The sequence below is a fragment of the Bidens hawaiensis genome, unplaced genomic scaffold (genome assembly GCF_021521415.1).
Source record: "Bidens hawaiensis isolate Kalapana, Puna unplaced genomic scaffold, B.hawaiensis_p1.1 tig00023423_1, whole genome shotgun sequence".
NCBI lineage: Eukaryota > Viridiplantae > Streptophyta > Magnoliopsida > Asterales > Asteraceae > Bidens > Bidens hawaiensis.
Genome location: NW_027493679.1, coordinates 267,501 through 289,423, shown reverse-complemented (window position 1 = coordinate 289,423; position 21,923 = coordinate 267,501). Strand labels below are relative to the sequence as shown.

The window sequence follows — 21,923 nt, the reverse complement described above, 5'->3', positions numbered from 1 at the left end:
TATTGACGATATTCTGATATACTCGAAGAGTAAAGTAGAGCACGAGCAACATTTAAGATTAATTTTAGAGCTTCTAAATCATGAGAAGTTGTATGCAAAATTCTCCAAGTGTAACTTCTGGTTACAAGAAGTGCAATTCCTTGGTCACGTTATAAACCATCAAGGAATACACGTTGATCCAAGTAAGGTTGAAGCAGTTAAGAATTGGCAAGCGCCTAAATCGCCAAAGGAAATCCGCCAATTCTTAGGCTTAGCTGGATATTATCGTCGATTTATAAGAACTTTTCCAGCATCGCCCAACCTTTAACCCTTCTGTCCCAAAAAGATCGAAAGTATGAATGGGGTGAAGAGCAGGAAACGGCGTTTCAAACGCTAAAACAAAGATTGTGCCAAGCGCCGATCTTAAGTCTCCCCGACGGAGACGATGGTTTTGTCGTGTATTGTGACGCATCCCGGAGAGGGTTAGGATGCGTGTTGATGCAAAATAATAAGGTTATAGCCTATGCTTCTCGACAGTTAAAAATACACGAGAAAAATTACACTACTCATGACTTAGAACTGGGAGCAGTTATCTTCGCACTTAAAATCTGGAGACATTATCTCTACGGTACAAAGTGCACCATCTTCACCGATCATAAAAGTTTGCAACACATATTCGATCAGAAAGAACTGAATATGAGGCAACGAAGATGGGTCGAGTTATTAAGCGACTATGACTGTGACATCCGTTATCACCCCGGCAAAGCTAACGTCGTAGCCGATGCCTTGAGTAGAAAGGATCGGGTTAAACCATTGCGAGTGCGAGCGTTGGGGATGATAGTCCAGTCGAACCTTTCGGATTTGATTCGAGTCGCTCAACGCGAGGCGTTGAAAGAGGACCAATTGGAAAAAGAAGGACTTTACGGTAACGAAAAGAATTTCGAACAGCGCGTGGACGAAATTCTCTATTTCAAAGATCGGATTTGGATCCCGACCCTCCGTGACCTTCGTGAATTAATCATGGACGAAGCGCATAAATCAAAATATTCCATACATCCGGGATCGGATAAGATGTACAAGGATGTGAAGGAGTTCTACTGGTGGCCGGGTATGAAAAAGGATATAGCCACATACGTCGGCAAGTGTACGACGTGTGCGAGGGTTAAGGCGGAGCACCAGAAACCCTCGGGAATGTTACAACAACCGGAAATTCCTTAATGGAAGTGGGAGTAGATCACGATGGATTTTGTGACACATCTTCCCAAGACGTCCCGAGGACATGATGCAATTTGGGTAGTCGTTGATCGATTAACCAAATCGGCACATTTTATTCCGATTAGAAATAACTATAACACAGAGAGACTTGCGCAGATTTATATAAATGAAATTGTGTCTCGTCATGGGATACCCATCTCAATCATCTCCGATCGAGATAGCCATTTCACCTCCAAGCTTTGGCAAGCTGTCCAAGAAGCGCTGGGAACGCGTATTAATCTAAGCACAGCTTACCACCCTCAGACCGATGGTCAGTCTGAGAGGACCATCCAAACCCTGGAGGATTTGCTTCGTGCATTCGTACTGGATTTTAAGGGAAATTGGGATCAACATCTCCCACTCGTTGAATTTTCCTATAATAACAGTTACCATAGCAGTATAAAGGCAGCACCTTACGAAGCATTGTATGGCGGAAGTGCCGATCACCACTCTGTTGGACTGAGGTGGGCGACACACAGGTTATTAGATCAGATCTGGTCCAGGAAACGACCAGCAAAATCCTTGAAATTAAGAACAATCTGAAGGCCGCACGGGATCGACAGAAGAGTTATGCCAATACCCGTAGAAAACCGTTATCATTTGAGAAAGGTGATAAAGTGTATTTGAAAGTATCACCTTGGAAAGGAGTAGTCAGATTTGGAAAGGCGGGGAAGTTAGCCCCTAGATACATTGGACAGTTCGACATTATTGCAAAAATCGGTCCTGTAGCATACCGATTAGAACTGCCTGATGAACTGAGTGCAGTTCACAACGTGTTTCACGTGTCGAACTTGAAAAGGTGTCTGTCGGATGAGACATCGGTGTTACCTTTAGAGGGTGTCCAAATAAATGATAAGCTCAACATTGTAGAGGAGCCCATAGAAATAGTAGACGGGAAAATCAAGCAACTTAGACACAATAAGATCTCGTTGGTCAAAGTTAGATGGAACTCGCAACGAGGCCCAGAATATACATGGGAACGAAAGGACGAATTTCGGAAGAAATACCCCCACCTATTTCCGCAAAAGGAAGTAGTTGATGCGTAAAATTTCGAGGACGAAATTTTTATAACGGGGGGAGAATGTAACGATTCCGGCAAATTCAGGTATACCCTAGCCGGAATATACCATTTATGTGTTATTTAATACTAAATATATGAATTATAATGTGTTTGTACGAGTATATAAGATTCCCAGTACGAATTATACTCGAATGTACAGTTAGTCGTATTGGAATTACGATTAACCGATGAACGGTTATTGAAACCCGAACGAATCGGGGATTATGTCATAGATGAAATATATGATGTTTAGTAAGGTTTACGAAGTATTAAGGCTTCGGGATAAGTGAATTATAGCACAGAAAAAGGATTTCGATTTATTAGTACGTCGGTACGTTAAACGAAACCTTTAACATCAAACCAAGCAAGAGACGATCGATCAAGCCGAAAAAGATGCACAATGACCGACAATATGATGTGTTGAGTCAATAAATGTCATGGTTTAAGTTTTTAAAGATTTTAAATCGGTTTTATATAAATTTTATTTTTAAGCCGAAAAACGACCGTTTTAGCCTCGTTTTAAGCCGAATTAAGTGTTTAACCGAAAAACGAACTGAACCAGATTATCCACAACATTATCCGGATTACACAATCCAAATGTGTGGCCATGGTTTGAGATGTGGGCCCCCCCCACCTTACAATGGACCGATCGGTCCAATGTACACACACACACATTTCATTTTTCTTTTTTCTACATCCCAACTCTCCAAATCCTCTCAACCCTTTACACATTCATCCAACCTCCTTTGATTTATACCTAGAAACCGAGGTAAAGATCGGATTATAGTCGTATTCATCGTCTTTTCTCGAGTCATTTACAAGAAAATGAGGTTTCAAGTGAAAAATGGGTGAAAACCCGAGATGAAACCGATTCTTGCATGATCAAGTGATGTATACAAGTTATACAAGGGATCTTGGTCCAAGAAAGGAGTTAAAAGAGTCAAAAAACGAATTTTTACGGTTAAAATCTTTGTTTTGATGTCTTAACCGAAACCATGAAAGAAATGGCTTGATTGTGGGTATAACTTGCTTGGTGTGGTGTTTTTGTGCTTGTAGGTGTTGTATCTAGTTGCTAGCAAAGGCTAGAAATCAAGATCTTTGCGATCTAAAGCTAGAAACACAAGGTAGTTCGGTTTTTCGTATGATTTGTAAGATTTGGACAGATTGTGGTAGACTTAGAGTTGAGTCATGAAATTTCACAGAGATGATCTACACATGAAAATATGAGATCTGTGAAATTTTGGTAATTTTTGGATAAAGGATGAATATTTGGTGAATTTAATGCTCGGTTTTGGCTAAAAATGGTGAAAAATAGCTAAACATCATGAAAAATTCTGGAAAACTTTAGATAAGCTTTTTATAACATATAAAAGTCACACACAAAATTTCAGGTCCATTGGAGAAGTCTAAGTGGGCTTTTTGGTAAAACAAGATCTAGGGTTTTCTAGCTCGGTTTTGGTAAAAATAGCTTGAAAAATGAGTTTTTGGTTCTATAAAAATTACTGGGAACTATGTGGATGGCAGGAGTCATCCCAGAAAAATTTGGGATTTTTCTAAGGTCGTTTGGTATTTTCGACATATTTGGTGTTTAAATGACGTTTAAAAATAGATAAATAAATGTTTAATATAAAATTTAATTCTGGAAATATTTTTATAAAATTCCTTACTGTCAAAAACTGATTTGTGCAAAATTTCAAGATCCGAGACCAAACGGATAATTATTTGTGCTAAATAGAACATAAAAACAAACTTTTAAAGCTTAAAACGCGTAAACCGGCAAAGTTCGCCTAAGCGAACTGACTGGTGTGTAAAAACCCTAAAAATGGACTATTTTCATGAAACTAAGTTAATCAAGTAAAAATAAGTCATCCGAAAGTAATTCGGATGATTTGGGTAATTTTACCCGATTTAGTCGTTTCCGGTATATTAAAGACGGAAACGGGCCCCGCGGCCAAACGGGGTGTCTAAACCGAGCTCTAATTTCACCACTTTAATTAAAATATCAATAACAACTATTTTCGGTCCGTATGTGGCCAAACTCATTTTTGAAAACATAAAGACGAATAACCGTGCTAGGCACGCAAAACGAGAAAACAAACTAAGAGTAGTTTTGGACTAAAGAACTCTAAGTGATATCACAATCTAAGTCCTGAGAAGTGTATCGGGGTTAACATTGTCCCCGGATCGTGTACGGTATTGGGTTAACAGTGTCCCCGGACGTACCGGTTAACACGAATTTAAGTTATATTAATAGAAATTGTGTAGTAACGACTTAGGGATCGTATACAGATCCGGACAGGTAGCCGTGCCAGTATCACATCTCTGCTCACCAAAAAGGTGAGTTTCACGAGCCCCTTTTTATTGAACTGTTTTAAATATTTTCCCGGGGCGGAAAGCATGTTTTTATCAAAGTGTTTAAGTACATGCCGATCGCATGGAAATGAATGTATTTATATAATGTTTATTGTACGAGAATCGTACGGTAAGGTATTAAGATGGTAATTGTCTGAGTTGCTAATATTGTAAGGCCCGAAACAGTGATCTGGGTTAACAGTGTCCCCAGAGGTTATTAAATGTATTTCTGGGTTAACAGTGTCCCCAGAGGTTATTAAATGTATTTCTGGGTTAACAGTGTCCCCAGAGGTTATTAAATATGTTTCTGGGTTAACAGTGTCCCCGGAGGTTATTAAATGTGTTTCTGGGTTAACAGTGTCCCCAGAGGTTATTAAATGTGTTTCTGGGTTAACAGTGTCCCCAGGGGTTATTAAATGTGTTTCTGGGTTAACAGAGTTTTCACTTGTAGTCTCAGCATAATTACATCATTAATTTATGATTATTAAAATGATTTGTCATGGTTTATTTAAATTAGTGAAACTCACCAACTATTCGTAGTTGACCCGTTTTCTTTACATGCTTTCTAGGTACACCCAAATTGGAATGAGTGATACGTGCTTGATGATGTGTGCTTTTTTGTGGAAGCTTAAGGGTCTATATTTTGTTTTAAACATGTTAACGTACTATTGGTAAAACTTATGTGATAACGCCTAGTCGGTAACGAAACTCGGAACAATGTAATACGTTTAAATTATTGTAGTGGTGTTTTCTTTATAAGCAATGCTGTTGATATCAGATGTGTCTGTTGCATCCCGTGTACGTTTCCGCTGCGGTTACGGGGTGTTACAATTGTGATGCTTCCAACCAAGGCCTCGGTTGTGTCCTTATGCAACGAGGTAAAGTTATCGCTTACGCTTCATGACAACTTAAGGTTAATGAAAAGATTTATACAATGCACGATCTCGAACTCGGTGCCGTTGTATTCGTGTTGAAAATTTAGAGACATTATCTTTATGGCACTAAGTGTGTGGTATTCACCGACCACAAGAGTATTTTAACATATTTTCGACCAAAAATATCTAAAATATGGGGCAACGACGTTGGGCCAAACTACTTAGCGACTACGACTGCGAAATTCGTTACCGCCCTGGTAAAGCAAATGTTGTAGCCGACGCCCTTAGTCGAAAGACCCATGTAAAATCAATTCTGCTTCATAGAGTGATCGTCCAAACCGATCTCCAACTTCGTATCTTTGAAGCCCAACATGTCTCTGTCACTGAGGGTAATATGTACGATGAAATGTACTGTGGTGTCGAGAATTAACCTGAAACTAAGTGCGATGGTTTGTTGTATTAACTCAATCGTTTATGGGTTCCTAACCGTGACGATCTTCATACATTCATCATGCACGAAGCTCATAACTCTCAATATTCCATTCATCCCGGTGCGGATAAGATGTATTTTGATCTATAGTCCACATTTTGGTGGCCCGGTATGAAGAAACACATCGCGTTATACGTGAGAAAATGCCTTACTTGCGCTAAAGTTAAGGCTGAGCACCAACGACCATATGGTTTGCTCGTTCAACCACACATCCCTATTTGGAAGTGGGAGGATATCTCTATGGATTTTGTGTTCAAACTTCCGACTACTCGAAACCGTCACAACGATATATGGGTTATAGTCGACCGTTTGACTAAATCTGCTCATTTCATCCTGATCAACGAAAAGTTTTCGGTTGATCAACTCGCACAGATTTATGTTCAGCATATCGTTTGTCGTCATGGTATTCCTTTGCGTATCAGTTCCGATCGTGACAGTCATTTTACTTCTCATTTCTGGTCATCGCTCCAAACCGCGTTGGGAACTTGATTGGATCTTAGCACCGCCTATCATTCTTTAAATCGATGGACAATCCGAGCGTACGATTCAAACGCTCGAAGAGATGCTTAGGTCATGTGTCATGGATTTTAGTGGAAACAAGGATTCTCATCTTCACTTGATTAGGTTCTCGTACAATAATAGTTTTCATTCGAGTATCGGTATGGCTCTGTTCCAAGCTCACTATGGTCGTAAATGTCGATCACCTATATGTTGGAATGAAATTGGTGAAACCCAAATCACTGGTCAGAAACTTGTTCAAGAGACTACGGATTTAATTGTTCAAATCCGACAAAATCTCCTAACCGCTAGTAGCCGTCAAAAGAGTTACACTGATAAACGACGACGACCTCTTGAGTTTAATGTTGGTGACCATGTCCTTCTCAAAGGTATCCCTTTGGAAAGGTGTTATTCGTTTTGGAAAGAAAGGAAAACTATCTATTTATTTTGTTGGACCTTTCAAAATTCTTGCATGTGTTGGTAGTGTTGCTTACACACTCGAACTTCCTCAGGACCTTTCTAACGTCCATTTGACGTTTCATGTTTCAAATCAGAAGAAATGTCTTGCTGAGGGAAATATCCACATACCACTCGACGAGGTGCACATCAACAAAACGATGCACCTTGTCGAGAAACCGGTGGAAATCATGGATCGCAATGACAAGGAAACTAAACGTAGTCGTATACCTTTGGTAAAGGTTCGTTGGGAATCCAAGTGTGGCGCTGAATTCACTTGGGAAAGAGAAGATCAAATTCGAACAAAGTATCCTCATCTTTTTGTTACGGTTCTTCTACTTAATTTCGGGACAAAATTCTCAAAAGTAGGAAATCCTGTGACATTTTTCAATTTTTCGTATTTGTATTTGTATTTTTTTAACCGACCCGTTTTGTCATTTCAATATACTTTTTTTTGAAAGTTATCGATTTATATCATGTTCGATGATTTAAAGTTCGTTTAGGTTCACTTTCTATTCGTATTGTTCAATTAACGAATCTCCAAGCCTTAAAAAATTATAAAATAATCAAGTTTCAATCTATAGGAGTATAAAACGTAAACAACCTAAAGATATTAAAAATATAACAAATTTTAATCAACTATCTATAATTATAAAGTTAAAGGGTTAAAGAGTAAATAAAGTTTAAAAAGGATATATAAACTTATATAAAGTTAAGGGGCTTAAAGTGTAACATTGGAATTTAAAATATAATATAATAAATATAAACCCTACCCACCCCCCCTCCCTCTCTCCCCTTCGGTTTTCCGGCGGAACCATCCGGTGACGGCGAGACTCACCGGCAACCATTAAACCCTCACAAAATGCTAAATTAATCAATTCTTAATGATTTAAACCCGTTGCACCATAACCTTAATGCCTAATCAAATCCTATTACGTGTAATAACACCTCCAACGTCCGGAATTCAACCCCAAATCGTCGGATCATAATTAAAATTTCAATAACACGAATTAATCACCCAATGGGTCAATTGAGACTATAAATAGCACTCTAACCTCCTTCTAAACGTGCGGCAAACATAAATTTATAATAACAAACTCCCTAATATCACTAAATTGTTCGTTCAAGTTTCGTTCCGGCCAACTCACCGTTCATCCTCTTTCCGACATCATTCGAGGTAATTGTTAGATGGATTTTCATTGTTTTGATCCGTGTAATAAAACCCCTAACCTAAATCAACCAAACATGGAGCGGATTTAGAGAATTGAACATCTAAGGTTATGGTGAAGAAGATGAAGTTAAGCATGTGAATATAATTATTTGTTTTCCATCTTTCAACAACAAAAACTGTTTGGTCCAGTGGTTGTGTATGCTTGATGTGGTCATGGAGACCTGGGTTCGAACCCGAGTCACTGCGGATCCACGTCAATTAAATTATTCAAGGACCCCGAAGACTTTTGCTGATTTCCTTATCTTATCTTACCATATCTTGTCTTATTCTTAATTATGTATTGTAACGTCTCCTTATGGCCTTATTTCCGTATTTGGACAATTTATCCCCTATAATAAATAAAATTTTTTTTGATTAAATTATTGTTTATTGAAGCCTACTTCTATCTTATTTCTTTACCTCCATTAACCTTAACTATTTATAAGCTACCCTTCTTAAACTTTAAATACTTATATCTTTACGTTTAAAAGTCGTCTTAAAATTTCTTGCTATATTAACATTCCTGCAACTTTTGTAATTATTTTATACATTGGTGACTTTCTAGTGTTCTAAATAAAGCTCCTTAAAAATTTTTGTTTCCTTAAAATCATGTTTTTACTCAAATGTTTTGTAAACCCACATGATGAGACGAATCATGTGGACCATCCGACGATAACAATAGTTATGGTCCGGAACATAATTATCGAAGTCCTCGCATGGAAATCATGAAGCGTAAAGTTGTGTGTCATAATATAGAATTTAGAGTAGTTGGGATAACTATACAAATGTAGAAATGATAAGGACATGGTGGATACGCTGCTGGTACATCCTATATATTAGTGCCCTTATCAGATTTGCATTCAGAGCGTTATTTTAACTATTCAAAGTTCTGTGCTATAATATATTTTATTTTATTTAAAATTTTATTTTCTTCAAAAATCTAATGGATTTGTTATAGTATCTTTTAATTTCGGGACGAAATTCCCTAAAGTAGGGGAAACTGTAACCACTCGGATCTTAAACTAATATTTTATTAACCGTTACCCGACCTGTTTCCATGTTCAGGTTATTTTGATAAAAACATCATGTTTATCGAGATATATAAATATTATATTATTATTATTTATATATATATATATATTTAATATACATATAATTAACTTTGATTTATATTCAAATCTAACCCTAAATTTAAACTTTAACCCATTGTTGTTTTCATCTTAAATCTTGAAGGACCAAGTTGTAAAATCTGCAATATTAACATATTATATTATATCTTGACCCGTTAACCCATTAAACTAGATCCTTATCCGCAAACTAAAAACCAAACCCGTACCCGTTATGTTTCTTGAAGCTAAATTCTCATCTCAATCTTGGATTTAATTTAGGCATCATATTGTACATACTTAATTTGGCCCTTACCGACACTCGGATTAGGAAACTAGGATCAAAATTATGCGTATTGCTTATATGAACAATTCGTCTAAAACACGTTTATCGTTATACCCTTTAACGTACACCATAACTCAATTAAAACTAAAGAAACAATCTTGGATTTAATTTAGGCATCATATTGTACATACTTAATTTGGCCCTTACCGACACTCGGATTAGGAAACTAGGATCAAAATTATGCGTATTGCTTATATGAACAATTCGTCTAAAACACGTTTATCGTTATACCCTTTAACGTACACCATAACTCAATTAAAACACGTTTATCTGCAATATTAACATATTATATTATATCTTGACCCGTTAACCCATTAAACTAGATCCTTATCCGCAAACTAGAAACCAAACCCGTACCCGTTATGTTTCTTGAAGCTAAATTCTCGTCTCAATCTTGGATTTAATTTAGGCATCATATTGTACATACTTAATTTGGCCCTTACAGACACTCGGATTAGGAAACTAGGATCAAAATTATGCGTATTGCTTATATGAACAATTCGTCTAAAACACGTTTATCGTTATACCCTTTAACGTACACCATAACTCAATTAAAACTAAAGAAACAATCTTCTCTACCTCGCCGTCAATAACCGCATAAACAATTGACTTATCTTTGCCGTGTGTATCGTGATCTAGAACCCCTATAGCCGTTGATGTCTATACTAATTATCACACATCTGATCTTCGCTAAAGGTAATTAAATACATGTTTGAAATCGCGTTTTGATACTGATCAATAGCCCTAACGTTAGTTGGATTAACAGTTAATGGATTGAACGATTGAAAGTTTAGGGTTTTTGATTGATTTGGGATTTAACAGTTTTGATTATAACAATTATTTTCAAGATCTTAACAACTGAGCCACTAGCTCATGTGGTTGTTGGGTTATTTGTGAGTCTGTGTACCGGTCAGGGGCGCGGGTTCAAACCCCCCCCCCGACCCAGTTTTGTTTTATATTTTCTTTTATATATATTTTAGATTGAATACAAATTATTGTAATTAGTATTAATAATACCCAAATGTTATTTATATGTAGCGACACCGTTAAGTTTTACATTCTCGATAAGTAAACCTTGTTATGGATTTTTTTTGGTGTCTTTATATATATATATATATATATATATATATATGTATGTATATATATATATGTATATATATATATAGGATGAGTATCATTACAGAACTGTTAAATTATTTAAGAACTTGAAGGAACAAAAAAAAACGAATACAAAACAAAAGGAACGAAACAAAAAATTCGAAAATGAAAAAAACCAACCAAAGCGAACAAAAATAAAACTAAAAGAAACAAAACCAAACTAAACTGAAACCTAAAAAACCGACCGAAACAAAACACCAAAAAAATCAAAATTGAATTGGAACGAAATCGAAAATCCGATTAAAGGGAAAAAACTGAAACTGAAACCGACCAAAATGAAACGCCTAATCGGGACCGAAATGCACAAATGAGTAACCGAACGCAGAAACAGGCTAAACGCGTAATTAGAAACTAATCTCATTTTTATTTTTTATGTATAGTTAACCACCATTCATAGAAAAAGAAAAAAAAAAGAAACAAAATACTTTTAAGTAACCCATTCGGACCCATATCAATTTTTGACCCTTCACTCAATCCAACCCAGCCCAACTCCATAATGCCACCTCTACAAATACACATGTTTCGCCTATATATTTTATAACCTAAATATAAATAGACATCCATCGTTTGTCAATCCACTTGATTGTCACGCAGGTTTGTATTGTATTCCTATTTTATATGTACAATATTTTTTTTATATCTTAAGTTGATTTTCTCGATTTGCAGCGTGAGATGAATGCTCAACAATTGGATATAATCACCACACTTCCTCAACCCATAATAGACACCATTCTATGTCTTTTACCAATTAAAGACGCGGCAATGACAAGTATTCTCTCAAGGGAATGGAGGCATAAATGGACCACGATTCCGAAAGTTGAGTGTAAATCATTTATCCGCATAAAAAGGGAAAGGAAAAACATGTGCATGAGTTTTAAAGCTTTCTATGCTTTAGAACCAATTCTATTACAGCGCCAAGGTCGGATACACGAGTTCATCCTTTCGGTGTTAGGTGACACATGCCTTGAACTAGATCGAATAATACTTCATCTGTCGAGGAACCATCCCATTAAGAAATTAACACTTGACTTCTCTAACGCCGATTTATATAGATTACCGTTATCCCTGTTCTCCTTGCACCACATAACAGAACTAAATCTTGATTCTTGTGATCTTGTCCATCAACCACCATTCAATAATGGTTTTCGTAGTCTTACAAGCTTATCCTTAAATGAAGTAATGATGTCTAAAGAAAGTCTTCTACACCTTTTATCTAATTGCCCCTCACTTAAGATCCTCAGCCTGGTAAGTTGTTACTTGTATGTATATTCATTGCTTTTAAAACTTGTCTGAATATTCCAGGTTTCTCTATAGTTTATGCGTGATGAAGATTTTCGAGGCGATGAAAGGCCCAACATTATGGAGCTATTCAAGTGTTTACCTGTCATTGAACATTTGACTACTTGGGGTTATATGAGTCCGGTACTATTCATCCACTTACATACATTATACATGATTCAAAGAGAAAAAAAAAATTAACGTTGCTTGTTACTTGTTGTTTTGACCTATGGTTGAAGTTGTTAGTTCAAGACTCGGTTCCACGAGAGCTTTCAACCTTACCAATCCACCTTAAATACTTTTGTATGGAAGAGTTTGGTTTTGGTGACGGCTATGGGTTGCCTTTTCTTTGTGTTTTGATCAAATACTCCCCGAGTTTGGAAAAAATTAAGTTGCAGGTAAATAGCATGTAACCTATTGTTTTGATTCTATTGCCAAAATTTACCAACACAAAACTCTGGTTGTTGTAGGTTGGATCTGGACATTATGACGAGACAGAGCCCGATAAATTGGAAGAATATTCCGTTATATTAGAAAAATATCCCGATGTTTGGTTGGAGCATCTGAATGAACTGGAGATTATATTTTTCGAAAACTCTAAGCTTGAGATGGAGTTTGTGAAGTTTATCGTGGTGAGGTCACCCGGTCTGAAGAAGGTGAAATTGCAACTCTATAGGGTTGGTAAGAACGAAGAGTTGAAGATGTTGAACATTCTCTTAAGTGCCCCTCATGCATCACCGGTAGAAATCGTTGTTGAAAATCTCAACCAAATGCCTTAGTGTAGATGACGACGGCAAAGACGATGATTAGATCACTCAACCTTCTTGAATACAATTGTTGAGATTTATGATGATAATCTTGTTTTTATGCTTAGTCTTTTTGCCTAAAAACTTTACCTGGAGTTAAAAGAGTGTCACAATAAGAAAATCAAAAACATATCTAGGGTAACAAAACAGGTCAGAGAAATACTTATTATTATTATTATTATTATTATTATTGAGTGATTTTTTTTTTTTGAATTGAACATATTTTTTTATATAGAAACAAAGATATTACATCAATATAGCAGGTAGGCGGGCAACAAGCTGCGCCGCCACCCCTTTCTGAATTGCAAACCCTAACCTGCTAAAGACATACCCCTGCCCCTTTGGAGTCGACACATTGCTATACACAACCCGTTGGACCCTAGTTAGGAAACGGATAGCTTCCGGTGCCAAGGAGCCAAAGGTATCAAAAGCCAGAGGGACAAAAACATGTTGGTTCTCTTCGCAGGCTTTAGCATGTTTCTCCACCTTCTTTGTTTCAGCCCTTTTCATTGCTTGCCCAGCTACAAACCCATTATCCCTCAAACCATCTAAAGGAGATACCCCTGTGAGGTCAACACAAGCGTGTTTTCCCCCGGCCCAACCAAAGACGAGCAATCTGCCGGTCGTAGAGTGGATCTCCCTTCCGTGGGGTGTGTAAGGAAGTTTACGGGGGCTTCCTTTTTAGCTGATATCCCAGCCCGCCTTAAGATGTCCCGAAAGAACGTCCCGCACCCAATCATGTCGGTATTTGAACCCAGGCATCTCCTTGCAACGAACCGCATGCTCTCCGAATTATCCAGGCAAGCCTTACGGCAGATCGGACATGTTTCGTCTTCTGGGTACATTGGGACCATCAAACGGTACTTAAGAATGGCCCTATACTCGAGCGCAGACATGCTTTGGCCCAAGCCATCAATCGGGATAACGGTCAGAAAATCTTCGGCATGAAGACCTTGTAAGCATTCAATAACCGCCTTCTGTCGAGAGGACAATCCAAAAACTTATTATTTGAGTTTAAAAAAATCAAAAATTCACGTAGGAAAACTAGTAACGTCCAAATACAATGTTACATTATCATCACTTTTTTCTCGTTTCTAACTCTAGGCTAGAAACCTTACACAAAGGGGATCAAAATAGTTTATTTGGGTCATAGTTAGATGTGAGCTTCCATTTTGAGCTTAATTCTCTTTATTTACTTAAGACTAGATTATGGACTTCTAAATCACTAAATGGTGTAGTAGATGGGTTTTTTATTTTTTATCCTTTACAGACGGTTAATTGGGATATTCTCTTCTTTGTTTTTCCGGTGGGTTTTTTGAGGGTCCTCTTAAGTCGAGAAAGCCTAGTTCTTGAGGTTCAGAGAAGATATCCAGCCGAGCTTAGCCTTGTGTCTTGAGGTTCTTACGAGTCTTTCAGAAGATCAGCCATACACTCCCTCATTTTACGATTTTCAAGCCGAGCTTAGCCTTGTGTCTTGAGGTTCTTACTGGCCTTTCAGAAGATCAGCCATACACTCTCCTATTTTATGTAACATAACCCAAAAAATTTATCAAAAGTTGTTAGAGATGTGCCTTGAACTTGTAAACCGTTTTTTTTTTCTAATTTTATACGCTTTAACAAACTCATCAACAACCAACATGCCAAGTTATCACAATTGGTTAAATATCAAATGATTTATACAACATAAAAATTAAACTAATAAAATATTTTAAAAAAAATTGCGGCACCAAACTTCTCAATTATACTAATTAGACTAGACGGGTGCCCGCGCGATGCAGCGGGAATCACAGACCTTAGTAATCATGTAATATATTTATGGGTGTTTATTGTTTTATTTGAAATCGTGAAACCGTTTGTTGGTATATTTGGATTAATCATTCTTATTTTAAACTCAAATTATTATCAAAGTACAAACCAAATCGTTGATAATGATTCGGTTTGGTTGGTTTCAATTTCAACGTTCCGGTTTCAGTTTTCGACGACAAAATACCATTACTAATGATTTGGCTCACGGTTTAATTCAAAACGATCAAAATTGAACCACAAAAAATGTCATTTTTATAACTTAAACAAATATGGCAATACCATACTCAAATTAAAGAGGATAAAACGGTCATTTTTATAGTGCAATTTAAAAGAAAAAATATTATCATACGAAAAAGTCATGAGCGTTTGAAAATCGTGGGGGAAGTTGGGTTAAAAATGAAATTAAAAAGAGTAAATAGGCAAAAGATAGAGGTTAAATTTGTAATTATTCTCTAAATAATAAAAACTTGAATAAAGTTGAAAGACAAAGATTGTAACTATCATAGAGAAATATGTAAAAAAAGTTATATTTAAGTGCTCAATTATCACTTTGTTCATCTTTATAGTTATACCATGTGTTTAAATAATTGTAAATCCCTTAAAATCTAGTGTCTTAATTTGCCTTTGTTTTGGTGTATTATATATATTATATAGATAATAATGTTATGATCTCTATAAAATTGTAATACATGTTTCTTAACTAAGGATGGTTTAGAGACCCACTCCCCATTAATGTCCAAGCCAGGAATCGTATTCTTAACCTTTCTCTCATTAACCATACTGTGAAAGAAACCTGAGTTGTCATCTCCAAAACAAGCCCATCTAACCTGAGACTTTCGTTTCATATATTTACATTTAAAAATTTCAATATCTTCAATGCTTTTTCTACATTTCATCCACACCCATAATTCCTCCTCTAATAAATCTCTCTCTTCCATACGCAACTCAATATCTTCTTTTGCCGCTTTAAGAATCACTATCTCTTCCTTTTCCTTAGAATAACAGTCTTTCGACCATTTCCTAAGCATGTCTCTCCGTCTCCTGAATTTTTTTAAAAGAACCACATCCGGAGGGCCATAACAAGTATACCTGTCCATTGCCTTATCGACAGCCTCTTCACAATCAGGCCTATCCATCCAAGAATTGAATAAACGAAAAGGTTTCAGACCAAAATTATTATCAATCAAAGAAAGAACCAAATGCGAATGACCCGCCTGTTAGGAAGGGCTCTCAAATAGTTGTTTGGCCATTTGTTGAAAATCCCTAAGCAAACAAATACCCTATCAATTTTACTTAATTTGCAACCTTCCCTGTTTGCCAAGTAGGTATATTTCATACCTTTCATGTTGTACTCCCTGGGTTTTGCTACAAAAATGAAATCATTGTTGGGTCAAACAATTGACCTAAGGGGAAGATTGTTGAGTCAAAGATTTGACCAAAATGAAGTACATGGAAGATTGGAATCTTCTCAACCTCCTCAGAATTCGCTAAGTATGGATCCGGGCACACCTTAGACTTCCGAGCAAGCTTTTACTTAGCCGAGTACGATATTTTGTCTATCAGGCAAGGTTTACTTCAAGTAGTCTTCTTTAGTGGATATCCGAGCAGGGTTTGCAAATTAGTGTATTGCCGAGCAAGGTTCACTAGTTTATGTAGATCCGGGCAAGGTTCACTTTGTCAAGCAAGTCTGTTCTTCATAGCCAAGTAGAGTTCACTCCCGAGTAAGCTTTTGGCTAACAAGTCCATGAAGCCAAGTGATTGGAAGACCGGGCAAGGTATTCTTTAATAATTATGGTCCGAACAAGCTTGATGTATAAATGGAATATCTCTAAGTAACATCGGGCAAGGTTCAACTCAAGCAAGGAACAGTTGTCCCGAGTACACTTTGCTAATAAGTTATATTATAGCAAAGAGTTGAAATGGACCATCGAAGAACAAGGTTGCTCGTAAGGGTTTGTCGGGCAAAGTCTGGCAAAGTCAAGAAGACTGAAGTCTACCCGGTGAGTATTTTACTTGGTGAAATACTCTTCAAGTAAAGTCTACCTGGAAACTGATCCCGAGCACACTTCTATGTTACCATGTCTAAGGCAGGCAGAGCACACAGTCTACTCGGAGAAGTTTACTTATCCAGAGCCTACCCGGAAGACTTGTTTTACACTTAGAATATTTTCTGATTCACAGTGTTGTTAAAAGTTGCCTGCCATGTTACCTTTAAAATGGTCCGGGAATCCCATTTTGGATTCAGTATGTTCCAAGGGTTGGGCTGTTCGCCCATTTGGTACGTGAGCTAGGATGAATATCTCGTATTGGAAAAGTAGCAGTTCGCGCAGTCAATCCCCCCGGGCCCAAATAACTCAATTTTCTCCCATGAACTATTTGTGTCAATGGATTAGTTCGATCCAAAACTTGAGATAATGGGTGTAAACGGAAAAAAACTTTATATGTATTTGTTAATGGAGTTGAATTTACCAAGTTCTGAGGAGTTGGTGTCCAGTTATGCTTAAGTGCTGCATATATGTTTCCTTGAGCCATATTTTCTAAACGAACTAAGGCCAACCCAAATTGCTCTTGTAAAAGATCCGCTACAGAACGAATACGTTTATTTTGCAAATGATTCATATCGTCAAGTGTACCCATTCCAAATTTGATTCGAATCAAATGATCCGCGGCTGCCAATATATCTCTCGGTAACAAAAATGTATTGTTCTGGGGTATATCAAGGTTTAGTCTCCGATTCATATTTCGTCGACCAATCCCTCCCAATTCACATCTTTGTTGAAAGAATTTTTTTTGAGGATTCAGAAAATACCTGATCTCCCTCTACACAAGCAAATTGTTGATAAAATTCCAAAATAGCATTTTCTTTTGACCCTATTTTTTTTTTATCATTCAGAAAAGACAAAAATAGTTCAGGATAGCAAACATTCTCTAGAATTTCTCTTATATTCAACCCTATTGCTGATAATAGAACTAGAATAGATAGTTTTTGTTGCCTACTCACGCGAACCCATATCTTTGCTTTTCTATCAATTTCTAATTCTAATCTTCCTCCCCAATCTGATATTATGGTGCCAGTATAGACCGAAATTCCGTTATCGTTTAATTCTGACTGGTAATAAATACCGGGACTTTGCAATATTTGATTGATCACAATTCTATAGTTTCCATTTACCATAAAAGCTCCCAGAGAAGTCATTAGAGGGATCTTTCCTATCAAAATTGTTTGTTCTTGGATATACTTACACCTATCGTTTTTCCAAATGAGTCTCGCCGATACATATAATTCAGAAGAATATGTGAGTGATTCATACACAGCATCTCTTTCCTTTATTAGGGGTTCTACCAATTGATATCTTTCCAAAAATAATTCAAAGTCAATTTCTTGATTTGTATCTTCAATTTTTGGAAACTTAGAAAGCTCCTCTGCCAAACCCTGATCAATGAACCTACAAAATCCTTCAAATTGTATCTTATTAAATCCAGGTATTGTGGACATTGCGTCTATCCCGGATTATTTTGAAATTGTAAGTTATTTATATTCATCCATATCGAATTCTAAAAAAAAATACCATTTAGGCTGGCTCATTATCCATCAAATATCAAATAAAATCCTATAGATCTAGCAATGATGGAATTTCGATTCTATGAATCTTTGACTGGAATCTATGAGATAGGTGAAATAAAAATTGATACTCAACTTATTTTAAGAGATGCAACTGGAACGGAATTTATAAAACAGTCCTTGAAAAAGAATTCTACCATTTAGGCTTACTCTGCTTTGGGATTTTTTTAGAATATCAAATATCAAAACTGATTCAGTTTCTTATATTATAATGTATAATATAATGTATAACGGTATTGAAATTCTAATTTACTTGAATATAATATTGAATACCAGAAAACTATATGAATGTTGTATTTATTAACTTAACATTAACACGCGCGGATATACCTAATCTATATTTCCGTCTTCTCTATTCTTTTATTGCCCTCCTGTCCTGTCGTCAATTGACAGTATGACTTAGGGCGCAATATAATTTAAGTGGTCAAATACTATTTTGGTAAAGCACCTTGAATCCACTGGATAGTAAAGGATCTTGGATCCAACGCAAAACCCTTTGTGAATGAGAGATATAAAGACGAGAAAGACCAATGAAATCAAGTTTCAAGGTTGTAATTGAATGGTAAAGTTTGATTTGATTACCATTAACCTCCAGAATAGTTAACGAGTTTTTCGGTTTGATTCACATTTCCAAAAGGTCTGAGTTATATTAAGGTAAGGTGGCCAAAGGCCCCTATGGTCCAGTGGTTACGACCTCTCTCTTTCACGGAGAAAACGAGGGTTCAAGTCCCTCTAGGGGTATACCAATACTCAAGACTATAGGAGTGGGATTTTCTATCAAGTGATCCATCTTTGTCAAGTCCTTCTAATAGTCTACTCAGTGGGACTTTGTATTTTATATAAAGTGATATGTATTTGTCAAATCTGCCTGGGAGACGAAAGGAAGTTGATTATGGAACGTCTAAAATGAATTAGGCGTTGGGTCGATGCCCGAGTGGTTAATGGGGACGGACTGTAAATTCGTTGACAATATGTCTACGCTGGTTCAAATCCAGCTCGGCCCAACAATTTGTCAATCTACTATCAGATGGTAGAACCCTCTTGTTCTTAAAAAATACCTGATACGAAAAAATACCTGATACGAGAGAATAAAAAAGAATCCAAAATTTCTGCTAGATCTCTTCTTATTTCCCTGGGATTGTAGTTCAATAGGCAAGAGCACCGCCCTGTCAAGGCGGACGTTGGGGGTTCGAGCCCCGTCAGTCCCGACGGATCCAATAAGTACATCAATTCGCCTCTCGATTTTATGTGAAAGAAGGGACAGAGAGCATAATTGAATTCCGAAGGGGTTTCCCTTCTTTTTTTCAGGATTCTGTCGAAGAAAGAACAAACCCTAAACTAAAAAATAACTAAAATAGTGAAGTTTATAGAATATTCCATCTTTTCTCCCGCGACTCATCTTTCTCATACTTATTTGTCTTCCAAATAAATTTAGATCATTAAAATTTAGAACCTAATTCCTCTCTTTTTCCACTTCTGTCGAAGAAAGAACCTCATACTTTTTTTCAGGATTCTGTCGAAGAAAGAACAAACCCTAAACTAAAAAATAACTAAAATAGTGAAGTTGATAGAATATTCCATCTTTTCTCCCGCGACTCATCTTTCTCATACTTATTTGTCTTCCAAAGAAATTTAGATCATTAAAATTTAGAACCTAATTCCTCTCTTTTTCCACTTCGCTTGTATTGTTTGTTGGGTTTTTGTAGTTGGGGCGGGTGGTTAGAGTTCGTTTGATGGTTCTATAAGGAAGACCTAAGGAAGGTAGGTTATAGAAAATAAAGAAAAGAAGGATAAATAAAGTAAAGGGGTTTTTGATTGGTCCGGGAATCCCATTTTGGATTCAGTTTGGATTCAGTATGGATAAACCCCTATTTTGTTTTGGTCCTTATTAGGTTCAACCTGAATATTTTTATTCAATTTCCAACCCAAATATTTTCTATCTTTATTTTTTTCCATATATATATAATTGCTTTTTCCTAGATAATTCTTGATAGGAATATTTTTGAGTATGTTAACAATTTTTGCTTTCATTCTGGTGGAATTTTCTTGCTTCTTATTTGTTTCTAATGATGATCTATAAATATAGGCCTTCTTTTTAGTTTCAGAATCAATATATTTATATGATAAACGATCATATCTATAGTTTTTTTGAAAATTATCTTCTTTATTTGGTAATAAATAGACTTTCGAGTTTTTTTTTTGTAATCAAATAATGGGTCTTTTTCATAGGAATACCATTTGTTTAGATCCTTATTTTGAGACGTCTGGCATTTCTTTTTTCCATTTCGCCCTTTTTGTGGGACTAATCTAGACCATGTAATCTGAGATAAATCGTATTGACAATGACCTCTTAACCAGTTTTTCCAGGGATTCATTCCATAATTTGGAAGTTGATTATGTGTTACTTCGGAATCAAATATTCCTTGTCTTCCAAAAAAATCCTTTATTTCATTCTTAAGAAAAAAAGACGGTCCATTATACTGAAGAATAGATCTGAACTTATTGAAGTGAATAACCTGGGTTTGTGATAATTTGAAAAATACATATTTTTGTGACAAGTAAGATAAATCAAAAAAAATATGTGACTTCCCCTTACTATTTCTAAGATTATCAAAAGCCTTTTTTATATTGATAGTCGAAATAAAGTCCATTTTATTTTTTTTTCTTTTCTTGATTTGTTTCGTTATTGTCAATGTATTTCTTAATAATTTTTTTTGTTGATTCCATAAAAAGTTGTAGAGCGATTCTGCGCATATTAATGATATATAGAAAGATATCTATGTATATCCTTTCAAAGAAAAATTGAATTAATAATTCAATATTTTTTATTTTGAATATTTTCCAAATTTTTGGCGGTGATTTTCCATTATTCTTTTTTTTTCGTTATTTCTATTTGATTTATGATTGTGTTTCTTTTATCAATTCTATGTTTCATTTCTTCTTCTGCCTGTGAATAATTTGTGAAACCTGTAGATCAATTTTGACTAAGTGATTCATGAATTATCGGATTGCTTATTATAAAATCCTTTTCTATTTCAGTTTCATTTGATTTGTATATTTCTCGCGGTATAAATAATGGAATTTTCTTTCCTTTTAAAAGTTCTTTTAGTATTTGTAAATGTTTTACAAATACTAATGATTTTTCTTCTTTTTTTTTATTTTTTTTAAAGCTCTTCGAACTCTAAAATTAAATTTTCTTATTTTGACTTTATAGTCTATATCTTTCAAAATTGGTTCAAAAAAGGAAGGTGTTTTTCGCGGAGGACCAAAAGGATATTCCGTTTCCATTCCAAAAACTGTTAAAAAACAAGAATCAAAATCATCTTGTTGCTTTTGATCTCTATCAGAGAGTCGTAGCTTAGATTTGTGCCAAGGTTTCAAACGAAAAGGATATAGGATTTTGATTTGAAAACCTTCGCTGAACCAATTTTTAGGAAATTCTGTTTTGGAAAATTGAAGACCATTATAGCTACACTTTAGATAAATTTCTCTATTCCAATCTTGGAAATCCTCGTACCATTCCGGAGATTGTCTCAATAAAATATGGCCGATATTCTTAGCTATTATTAATAAGGGTAATTTAATATATCTTCTAAAAATTGATTGAGCTAGTAACAGAACACTTCT

The 21,923-nt window shown here is 35.9% G+C and overlaps 2 protein-coding genes and 2 non-coding genes across 4 annotated transcripts; all 4 read left to right on the top strand.

The window, feature by feature from the left end:
• Nucleotides 1–11,424: 11,424 nt before the first annotated feature.
• On the top strand, nucleotides 11,425–12,919 carry LOC143567522 (F-box/FBD/LRR-repeat protein At1g13570-like). The gene has a single exon (XM_077053923.1). It carries the CDS (start codon nucleotides 11,457–11,459, stop codon nucleotides 12,075–12,077), a length of 621 nt encoding a protein of 206 aa, XP_076910038.1. The 5' UTR covers nucleotides 11,425–11,456; the 3' UTR covers nucleotides 12,078–12,919.
• LOC143567532 (F-box/FBD/LRR-repeat protein At1g13570-like) lies at nucleotides 12,102–12,841 on the top strand. The gene is made up of 3 exons (XM_077053931.1): nucleotides 12,102–12,206; nucleotides 12,302–12,460; nucleotides 12,533–12,841. Exons 1-3 carry the CDS (start codon nucleotides 12,102–12,104, stop codon nucleotides 12,839–12,841), a joined length of 573 nt encoding a protein of 190 aa, XP_076910046.1.
• Nucleotides 12,920–18,965: 6,046 nt separating the features above from the next.
• On the top strand, nucleotides 18,966–19,037 carry TRNAE-UUC (transfer RNA glutamic acid (anticodon UUC)). Its single transcript has one exon. It is a non-coding gene; the product is annotated as a tRNA-Glu (tRNA).
• Nucleotides 19,038–19,216: 179 nt separating this feature from the next.
• Nucleotides 19,217–19,300, top strand: TRNAY-GUA (transfer RNA tyrosine (anticodon GUA)). The gene has a single exon. It is a non-coding gene; the product is annotated as a tRNA-Tyr (tRNA).
• The last annotated feature ends 2,623 nt before the right edge of the window (nucleotides 19,301–21,923 follow it).